The sequence below is a fragment of the Anoplolepis gracilipes genome, chromosome 1 (assembly GCF_047496725.1).
Source record: "Anoplolepis gracilipes chromosome 1, ASM4749672v1, whole genome shotgun sequence".
In the NCBI taxonomy this organism is placed as follows: Eukaryota; Metazoa; Arthropoda; class Insecta; order Hymenoptera; family Formicidae; genus Anoplolepis; species Anoplolepis gracilipes.
Genome location: NC_132970.1, coordinates 7,313,345 through 7,325,521, shown reverse-complemented (window position 1 = coordinate 7,325,521; position 12,177 = coordinate 7,313,345). Strand labels below are relative to the sequence as shown.

General features: G+C 29.8%; 1 protein-coding gene across 3 annotated transcripts in view; it reads left to right on the top strand.

Moving 5' to 3' along the window:
• Window positions 1-12,177, top strand: part of LOC140672451 (protein couch potato) — an 82,130-nt gene that overhangs the window by 60,756 nt on the left and 9,197 nt on the right. For all 3 annotated transcript variants that reach the window (XM_072904645.1, XM_072904638.1, XM_072904631.1), the window contains exons 6-7: window positions 7,133-7,266; window positions 11,616-11,824. In XM_072904645.1, the coding sequence (XP_072760746.1) occupies window positions 7,133-7,266; window positions 11,616-11,824 (343 nt within the window). The remainder of the gene's footprint in view (window positions 1-7,132; window positions 7,267-11,615; window positions 11,825-12,177) is intronic.

Here is a 12,177-nt window from a genome sequence, read left to right as displayed (position 1 = left end):
TATGCATGTGGTTGGAGAGAGAATGAAAGTTATATATAAATGCTTTTGAGGTTGATAGATTTCGGAATTCGTTGTTGCCAACGGTTTCCGAAATTCCTGAAGTTATATTCGTTGGAACTTCGTTTCCTCTTTTCTCTGTGTTTCGGAAAACAAGGCCTCGGCTTTGAGTATATCCGAAGTAATTCGTTGCTTTCAAATCGAATTTAAATGTAAGCAGTATCTTGGGATAAATTTACATAGTAGCGTGCCGGTGGAATAATCTTAAACACGAAGAATGGCCTACTTCGTGGAAATAATGGTATAAGTTAGTAGTAAAAATATAATCTTGTCGCGTGTACATCAGTCTTTGCGTATAATTATTTTGGCATGATATAAAAAATCTCGGACTTTCCTTAAAAAAAAAGTACTGCGATGAAAGTATTGAATTTATTATTATTATTTTTGCAATTGCTTTATTTCTCAAAATGTTATTATTATTATAATTTCAACCAACAACAATTGTAACTTGGCATTGATTTCGAACAGTTTTCATTCCATTTACTTGCGCGGAATTTTCGCATCAATAATAAAATGTGATTCATACATTGGTAATTTTTATACTTTGATTATGTAAAAATGTGCAGAGAAGAAAATGCGAACTGTGTGCCAGTTTTTTGCGATATTTTTTTTTTTTTTTTTTTTGAGAATTTTCATCTGTTTGCATAATCACCTTGTTTGTGATTAAACTTCAAACGCAGTTTTATAGCAAATAACGTCACAAATATTTTGCTTCTAAACTTACATACGTATTTAATCGTGTGCACGTACTAAATGTAATTTTTTCTTTCTTCTAATTATAGTTATATAATATATTTTAATTACTATTTATATTTTAAAATTTAAATATATTTAAAAAATTTTAATTTAAAATTTATTTACAAAAATATAGACATATATTAAAGCTTATAATAAAAAACCATTATTCTTGATAATTTTGAAGAAAAATTGTCTCTAGAAAAGTTGAAAAATCTGCTATTAAAATATAATGCAGTATAAGTGAGAAACTTTGTATTCATTTTTTAAAGACAGTGTACATCGTCAAAGTTTAAAACGCATTTTTGAATTGAAATCACTTGAGATGCTGTCTCGTTGCATATCAAAAAGTTATGCGATGTGCGCGTGAGCTCAATAAAATTTATGATCGTCACTTATATTGCTTGTCGGTAAATTATGAAGGAGAATAGTCCCAAGGAATAATCAGGTCAAATTGTATCTATGCGATCTCCGGTGGTCATTAATGTGGCGTGATGGTGAATATGCTAACCGCACGAATGGCTTTCGTATTTTTCTATGTAAGATACAATTAACGATTGTAGTACGGACAAATTATTGCATACAGAGCATCCCAAAAAACGTGTTTTAATGACAATCTTATTAAATCTGAGAAAATTCTAGTCTTTCTGATTAAATTTCTTTTTAGAAGAATTCTTTTTTTATAATTTTTAGTATAAAATGTGTTAAAAATTAAATTACACGCCACACATAATTTTGCACATAACTAAAAAAAAAGTTATTTTAGGTTAAATAACTTCAATTTTTTTGCTTAACATTTATAATAATTACAAAATTAGTTATTAAAAAAATGTGTGTGTGTGTGTGTATGTGTGTGTGTGTGTGTGTATATTGGTATGATTAATTCTAGATTTATATAAATATAAATTTGTTATATATATATATTTATATAAGTATTTAGAATTAATCATACATTCTCGCAATTTACAAATTTGCTTTTATATATTACTTGATACCATTTATTTGAGGAATTACGATTACGCGTAATTGCGTAAAATATGACATTAAGATTAATATATACTTACAATAAATGATCTTTATTAAAACTCAAGATTTCCGCTGTAAAAAGCTACACGTTCCGAAATTCATGGTTCATTTAATCAAATTTTCCACCGGCCATGTGGGTTTAAACATATTACGCACGTATCTACGCGCGGAGGAATGCAGCTTACATTTTCTTACTGGAAAAAGCATGTTCGGTTAGCTTTTCTTATGGTATTTTCATGCGACTATTCCATGCGAGTGACCACTATTTATTATAACATGTGTATCTACATGTGCATTATATTGATTTCGACATCAAGTAGGTATCATAAAATTATTCGTGCGAAAGACCACGTGTATTGTTCGCGTAGTCGGGGTTGCGTGTGTCAAATGACGGCCGGAATCGATACAAAAATTACGCTCGTCCTCTTTTAGAAACAGCTCTTTTGCATAAATTTTTTTCCTTTATATACGTGTCTCATTTCTTATTCACGTATAAGTGCTTCATATGTGTGTTCGAAAATAATTACATTTGTAAGTCTATATTTCGCGTGGTCAGTGACAATAAACGGTGGTAAAGCAATTGCATTTATTCGTGCTAGAAATTTACAATTGCACATATTTGTTATATATTAGTTGCTTTTCTCTTTTATATATATAAAAGATTATGTATAGATCAAGATAGGAGAATTACAGCGTATATAAAAATAAATCGTGTTGATTTAAATAATAGTAAAGATATTTATTTTTCAAGCTGTTGGTTTATATCGTTGTTAAAACAAAAAATTAATGACATAAATACATATTGGAATATTTTTTTATTATGCTCTGATAAGTCGTTTGCATATCTCAATACGGGTTTTCTAGATGATTTGATGTAAATGTAGCATTATAAGTTTGATATATTGGTATAATAATTTGAATAATACAGCCTAGTATATGTAGCGAACAATAAACCATGTTATATAAGTAATAACTGACAAACAATTGACGTCACAAGTAATAAATATTGAGAGATGTATATAATAATATAATATAATACATTTATCATATAAATAGAAACAAGTTAATAAATATAAAAGTAACATATTTAAATATTATAATTAGATGATTGATATTCTCTCTCTATTTTCTTATTATTTTTATAATTATTTTATCATTATTGCACACAAATAGATTTGTTATTATTGGCATTACATTATTCAGATTCTTTTTATCAATTTTTTCTAATTATTTTTTTTGTTAAAGCTATCAATTATTAATACAAGGTTAAAAAATACACAACAAAAAAGACAAAAAAATTGAAAAATTGCAATAATTATACTTTCAGGTAGAAAAATATGTAAGTGTGATTTATATCAAAATTAAAAATTGAAAGACATATTTAAAGCTTGCTTTAAATGTAAGCAAGAAACATGCATTCTGAAAAGAAAACAGAAAGGTATTCAAAATACATTATATTGCTAAATTTAGAACTTTAATTAGTCAGTAGAGTCACGGATAAAAACGCATTATGCCAAAGCATCTTTATAATGTGACGATTCGAGGCCACTTCATGAATGCATGAAACGTGTCAAATAAAATGTATCATTATACACTTTTATTAAATACGGAAATTCAATTACTTTAAAGAGAGAGGTACGCAACAAGACTGGAGAACGCAAATTATTAAAGTTATAAACCTAAAATTATATCGTTATATATAATGTGATATATACAATATGCCAAGTTCTTTAAACAATAAATAATAATAATTTAATGCAGAAAATAGAATGTAACTTTTTTATGAATATGTTTATTTGTTTGAAAAAGTTCATTAGCCTTTTGATATGAATCGAATAAATTGAAAATCAGCGCATTGACTCCCAATTGGATTTACTTGTAGTTTGCGAAATAAACGAAAAAAAAACAATAAAAAAACTGATCGACGATAACGGTGAAAGCTTTGGCCCTATCTAGACAGTGCGCGTTTACTCGAGCCCGTATGCTTCACCATGCGAATCGGAGGTCAGCCTAGAATCAATAAAGTGCACAGTCCTAGCAGAGACTAAAACATACTAGTGTAGCAGATGCATACACGTAAGGCCTTGTGCATCAGTTTCTATTGCCTAAAAATCACATTTTAACAGAAATAAAGATGTCTTTTTTTTTTTTTGTGTACGAACGAATAAATGAGTGAGTGAGTGAGAGAAAGAGAAAAGGAGGTCTAAATTTCGCGATAATAGTTGAATAATTTTTAGAAAATTAAATTGCTCTGTATACTTGTGGTATATCTAATTGTTCTATGTAAATGAGAACAATGAATTTTTTGTTATAGATATAATTAGTTTTCATATTCGAAATTCCAGAGAAGGATTTTAATCAATCTTTTTAATAATTTCGAATTTAATTTATAATAAAGCAATATAATGGAAAAGAGTTTCAGTTAATTGAAACAGTAAACATGTAAAGAAAACAATTTGGTTTAATTAAATAACTGTTACAATATCAAAATCTTCAAGTTATTTTTTCAATTTCTATTTATTTATTAAAACTCTTGTTTAAATAAATAAATAGTTGCTTCAATTAATCGATGATTTAATTATTCGGAATTAATTGCATTATAATTCGTACTAATAACATATACTTAATCATTGTAATTTATAATTTACATAATTATAATTAATAAATAAAAAAGCATCAAAAAATATTTTTAAACATAAATGTTAATCATAATTTAAACATAATTGTTAATCCAATCATTGACTTAAGTTTTAGGAACACTTACAAATCATTGCAAAAATAATACTGCCGGTAAATCTTAGTATGATTACAAACATATCAACGTCGAAGAATACATTTTCATGCAAAGTTTTTTTTCATATCATTATACTAATTCGTTTTATTTAGATTTGATCGAGAACGGAGATCGAAAACAGACATTGCGTAGTCAATTGCGGTAGCATGTGCGAGCGGGTCACGTCAGATTTCCGCGCTGCCTGATCGCGGTACAAGGCTATATGAAAGAGCGTCTTGTTGCACAATCGTTACTATGATAATTTATACCGGAGTGGTAATTGCGCGTTTTTGTGACGAGTCGCGCGGCGGGAAAGATGCAGTTTTACATATGGTTTCATGGGCGTACATCGATTTAGTCGCTGTTTTTCGCGACTTTAAAATATGTATATAATCGCGAATGATGATAAAAAAGAGACGAGCGAACAAAAAATATTGAACTTGCTAACGCATTTGATTGGATTCTCTACGTGGGAAAAATTGTGCACTTAAGTCATGCCATTAAGTTGATAATAAGAATCGCTCAGAAATTAGGATTAAATATTGCTGAAACACTTCAAGGATAACAAACGTATGTAAACGATGTAAACGTTACATGAATTGCGTAACGAGATTAGTGTTGCGAGGCCGCAAATGAAGGTTCGCCGACGAAGTCTCTCAGAAGACGTTCGGTTTACCATTGTCACCGGCTCATAACGCCTAATCATAAGTCCCTCTCCAGTGATTTGACGGCTTCCGAGAAGACCATTTTTTTCATGCCGTGCCGTCGGTGATTACGCTCGATAGCGTACTATAACCGTGTCATTACACCGGCATCGCCGCGAATAATCTACGTCGCGGTGCTTGCTCAAGCGACAATATTCACGATGCAAAACTTCTAAATTTTGCTTAAATAATAATTAATTTCTAAATAAATATAATTATTATTTGTTCTTATAAACGAGAAGAATAAATAAATAAATGAATAAAATTGGAGCGCTAAAAGAGCGAAATTTTAAATTATACAAGCAAGAAATTATAAAAAGAAGTATATGTATATCTTTTAGTGGACAATGTAAAAATTTGAAGTCTTCTAACATATTCAAATCTTCTACTAATTTATTCTTATTACAAGAAAACATACATTGTTAGAAAATGCGTTTTACATAAAAATTAAAGAATTAAAAAAATAATTTTTATTTCAGTTTAACACGTAAAAGATATCGTGATATTTTTTTTAAATTTGATTTAAATATAAGCTATGTTATACAACGTACAGCAATTTATATGGACTTTTATAACCATTATTTCATTGCGATTGAGAGCTGCACATATATAAATCACGATAATCCTTAATGCGTCTGAGCTTTCATCGCGCGATCTTTTTTAATCTCCGTTCGTTTAATTCTTCAAAATCCCCGAGTACAGTAATCAATGCTTCCGTCTTCGTGCATCTCTGTAGCTCCTAGCAAGAAAGCTCGTAAATTGAACATTATCGATCGCATAATCGCTGGGCTCGCAAAACGTTGATGGAATTTGTCTGCGTTTTTTCTTTAGCACGCGCAAACATTTGCCACGCGAATTACTTGGTTCTTCGGTCTTCTTTTTGTGTCTGAGACATATTTAATTGCAAATAGAGTAAAATAATAATATATATTTCCGTATCGCATTGTAATGAATGTACATTGAAAATGTCGCGAAGATTATGATAATGCTGAAATAATCCGAGCAACAAATCAACACGATCTTTTCAGTCGAAAGATCGGTATTTCATTCAAAAATGACATCTTTCATGCGATATTAAATGACTTATTATATTCATAAATAACACGGATCCATGACCTATTAATAATAAATATTATTAGTTTTATTTATTATAAGAAAGATAAATAAATGGCTTTTATGTAAAATGTCTAACAATAAGTGTTTTTTAAAACTGCTAACACAATAAGAGAGATCGAAAAATAAAAATGAAAAAAAGATTCTTACGTAAAAAGAAATATAATAACATTTGATATCATACATTTGAATAATTTTTGACAAAATTTTATATAAAAGCCATTCGAATATAGAAGAAATAAAATAAATAATTTTGTTAAGCAGGATATCTACTGAACAAAATTTTCAATTTTAAAAATATATTTTTAGCAATATACAATATATTTCAGTAATGTTTTTAATAAAATTTTAAGTCTTATTTCTCACTTTTAAGTTCTCGAGTGACAATAATTTTATCAATTTTGTTTAAAATATATGAATATAGTCAAATTAAGATCATTCAAATTTAAAATAATTATAATTTAATGCAGTTATAATATAGTTATAATTTAATAATAAAATTATAATTTTTTAAATTAAATGTTACACTAATGTTTATTAATTTTCCATTGCAAGACCATTAGTGTGTATTGGACCGAAATATATGTGATATTTTCAACGTGTCGAAGTGAAAATTTGGTGCAATTTTAGTATCAGTAGATATCCTGGCGAGTTATAAAATGCAATCCGCGACCACGCGTTTAATTACTCGAGGGACTTTATCTAATCCTGTGCTCTATTGCAGACCTAGGGAGTCCGTTCTTCCCCGGTGGTCCTGAGTTGTGGCATCATCCATTGGCGTATTCTACAGCCGGCGAATTACCGGGCACGCTGCAACATGCGACGCTGGTGCATCCGGCGTTACATCCTCAGGTCCCCGTACGTTCCTATCTTTGACTATCTGCAGACAAAGCTCTGGAGCCGCCGACGAGCGCCCCGATGCACGTTAGTGATACATGATCGCTATACTCGATTACTCTTACACGGTAACGAGGAGACACGCGAGGGCTTAAGGACCGAAGGGACTTTCGATCACGGCTGCCTTGAGTCCTCGACTCCTAGATTTTTTAGATTTTTCGATGTTGAATTCTTTAGTGCTTTGAGTATTTGAGTCGTCCTTTGAGTGAACCTTTGGATTTCTGCACTTTTAGATTTCATGAAATTGATTTATAAAGAGTGGAGTCTTTAGATTTTCAGATCTATAAATCTTTAGACTACTATCGCACGCTTGAATGATCAGCTTAATTTTTTAATAAATTGAAAGTCTTTGTTTTTCAGTATTATCTTACCAATAATTATTTTTGAATTATAAGATTGTCCAAATAAAATTAAATCAAAATTAAAGGATTTTGTTATTTACATTTCTGAAATTTATGAAAAGTTAATAATTGTTATCTGTATACTTAATTGCTATCTGTAATTCGAAAGTGTTTGTTTATAGAAAATCGGTTGCAATTCGATCAGAAAGCTCATTAAAATTTGATGCATGATAGGTCATCTGGTATTAATATTATATTGGGATCTGACATAAAACGTTATTATGTATGTACATTTGATGACAAGATATATAACTGTTAATAGGTTACTTTTTTGAAACTATATGGACTGTGTACAGATGTTTTATTAAAAAAATATTAAAATAGAATCAGAGGTTTTTTCACAATGTTGTAAATCAAAAATAGATAATGGTGGCAGTATATGGATGTACATTTCAAAAGATTTACACAATTAACTTTTCATCTTTTAAAAGCAAATGCACGCTATCTATATATTGAAAATTATTTTGGAAATTTAGAAAAAGTAGATTAATTGAAAGCATGGAATGCTTTGCAAACTGATAAAGAAATAAATCAGAATATCAATATGTGTTCATTATATTTTACTCTACAACAATATAGTAATGTAGCTATTACTTATTCACATTTTTTCTTTTAATCCGGCTTTGCAGGAACATATTGATATTATTCTTATATTATTAAATATTACATTAGTTTCATGTGGTGATCTTCTTAACTGAGATGTTTATAAACATAAAGCCGTGATTTTAACAGTTTCATTATCGATATTATGGTCGCTAAAATTTCACAATTTATTATATGTTTAGCATTAAAATTTTTTTTTCCACAAAATTCCTTTAGATCTTATTTGTACCAATCATATATATATATATATATATATATATATATATACATTTATTAATATTTTTTTAAATTATTGCACAAATCCTTATATCTACAACATACTTATAATTGCACCTTATTATATTTGACATTATATTGATTAAGCCACGCCTACATGTCAGATCCCAATGCAGCTAATATCATCAATATTATTAATCAATATAATAAACATAACAAGTAATATACGAATTATTAGAAATAATATTTATTCCGTATATACGTGCGTAGTACCTTCAGCTAACATATTCAAATGTTATGCTTTACATCGCTATAAATCGATAGTGCAACTTATCGTCGCACTGCGTGTTCTCGCGTGTTATACAGAAACGTGTGGTTTGCTCTCGTGTGAGTTTGCGTCACGCGAGCTTCAAATCGTGGAGTTTTGAAACTATTGCGATGCTTCCGAAGTTTGTCGCGACATGGATTAATTATGGTCGCCGCAAACCGACCGTTAATAAATCCATGGCTTACTTTTTCTTCAGCACGACATTTGGTCCGATCGCGGCATGCCTATTTTGCGTTATTTTAGTTTTACCGAACTGAGTAGAATGTTTAAAATCCTTGATGTATAAATATAGTATATAATATCTATAGAATTTAAAGAAGCTATTTTATAATTATTTATGAAGATGAATGAAAACTAAGACTTAAATAATACTGATCACGTTAGGATTAACAGCAGTAATCTAAAGGTATGAAAGTTCACTGAATGAAACATATATATATATATATATATGTATATCCAGAGTGTGTAAATAAGGACATATATAATTGTTTTAAATTTTTATTTTATATTTCCATATGTACTGTATGAGAGCTTTTTTCTGCACTATTTTTGAAATTTATTTCCTTTTTCACTCAAATTTAAGAGATTATTGCAAGATATATAAAAATTTCTTTTTTATATGTTAATAAATATGATATAATAATTTTGAAATAATTGTAAAAGATCAAAACTCGAAAAATCAGAAAAGTTTTTGAGTGCGAGTGTACTTTCAACCTCCTTTAAGATATTGGTGGTACGAACGATGGTACCAATCCATCAAACTGCGATATTGATTTTTAATACGGCATAGCTTGTGCCAGGTTTATGTATAAGTACCTGTCACGCATTACCAGTCATAATTTAGTCGCGAATTATCTACTGATTTTTATAAGGATAAACAACGTGGACGTATAGTCACGAATGCGTACCAACGTGATACAATCTGTACTTTATCGATCGTATGTGTGCGTGATGTCGTCTGTGATATATGTATATATATATATATATATATATGTATGCATATAAAACAGGTCCACATTTTATGCTTTTATACATCAAAGCAAAGTAATCATGAAGTAATCGAGAATGCGAGAATGAAAAATTGCAACACATTCATATATCTCAATTCATTTTAGAATACATTTTAAGGTGTTTAATTACCGTTGATTAAAAAATTTCTAAACATCTTAAATAATTGCATCATTAAATTATTTTTATTTACATTTTTGAATTTTTTTATTTATATTTTATTTGTAAGAAATTAATATATCATTTAGAAGATTTATATTTTATTTATTAACAAATACGAATTTTTTAAATTTAATCAAGTAAATTTTTATAGAGACATCCTATTATTGGATTATAGTCTTGAGTTTATTTGCTAAGGTTATTTGAAATGTTTAAATCTTTAGATATAGAGACCATTCTTCGTTCAGTTATTAATGTTTCTAATATGATTCTACGAGTTTCTAATTCTTTTATCTTGTTTAATGCTGATGTCTTTGAAAAAAAGACAAATTGACTAACGAAAGTGTATAGCAAGATAACAGTTTTCATGTAAATAGAAATTATAAAGCTACAAATAATTTTACACAAGTAAAGTCAGATATACGATATTATTGTACATATGTTACTTCTTCGCAGAGAATATTAATTTATGAAAATTTGAAAGGTTGAGAAAACGTCTGGAAACTATTGGGCTTTCATAGTAAGCCAATTTTGTAACTCTCATGAAATCTCGAACACAAATCATACCTATTACTAAAATCGAGAGGATTCCCGATATTCCTCTCGAATTTATCCGCGGCACGAAAGAGAAAATCCGTTGCATTGAACGTTTGATAAATCGGAGGCTCTCGAGCTCGGATTGCCGCGCTATTATTTCTTTTTTCCCTGTACGCATCTCGGCGTTCTTTTAACAGAAGTAGAAAAGAAACAAATCTCGAGATATCCACTCAAGAGATAACGAACCAAGAACCCGCCAGCAATAACGTCGGAACTTATTAAGTCGAATATCTAACTTGATTAAATACGTTTTCAAGCGAAACTGAGAACTTGATGAGATCTGTCATCGCTTTGATAAGTTAATAGCGATACTTGATGTAAATGATTCGAAATTATTTCTTTCATAACAACAATATTTACTGTAGATATATTTTTGTACGTAGTTAAATAAGAAATCTGTTGTTTTTCTCGTGTTTTTATAATTATTTCTAGAATTATTTAATCGTTTTCATATCAAAGCTACATTAAATTTACTTTAATTAATAAAAAATGTTGTACCAGTTAGAATAACTTTGTATTAACATAAGAAATTTAAGAACGGATAAAAAATTTATGTCTTGATTTGTAATTAAAGGCAAAACGAGCGATTATCTATTTCAATAACGTGCAATAAAAAACGTTATTGCGTTTACATTGACACAAATATAGCAAGCAAAACACATTTATAAAAGACACATTTTAGTCTCTCAAAAAAATGCTTGAAAAATCCAAACACTATTTAAATATCCTTTTATATGTTTCTTGTTTTATTATTTTTGCAAATATATAGTACATATGATCTCTTTGGTTGGTAAAATGTGTTTGCATGAGGACGACCTTTAGATTTTAGTTTTTGCTATTTGAAAAGGTACAATTTTTTTATTATTGAAGGACAAATGTAGGGAAAGACCAGGGCAGATTGACGCAAATGCGTCGCTTCGCGAGCAGACCAACTATTCACGCGGCCAAGCGGAGCGAGAATCGAGTGTGTATGACGGAAGTATTTATATATTTTCCAGGCGCCTATGTCCCTGCCGCATCCTACAACGCTGACGTCGATACACGCGTCGCTGCCTCATTTTCTACCGTCGCCGGCACTGGCGTCACCGGTCGGGTCGCCCTCTTCGCAGCCGAACATAGCTGTCAGCAATGCGCAGTGCTCCACCCTCTTCGTGGCGAACCTGGGCCAGTTTGTGTCCGAGCATGAACTAAAGGACATATTCAGCAGGTTAGACATCCTCCATCCGTACCTTCTTATCCCCTTAATTGTAGTTGTATGCGAACGAACTGGATACGGTTGTATGTTCGCTTATCGATTTAGTATTATTTATACATCGTACGGCCACATATATATGATCGTCGAGAATGTAAGAACACCTTAGAACGCATCAAGGTGCATTACATCGTCATATGACAAAAGTGTAAACGCATTGTGAAATAGATTTGCAGAAATAATACGCAAGTCAAATTTGAGCATTTTTAATTTTGAAATAAAATGTTTTCTTGTATTTAATGAAAAAGTAAATTGAATTAAATTGATATAGCGATATGGACCTAGATGCTCCTATGCGAAAACTATTT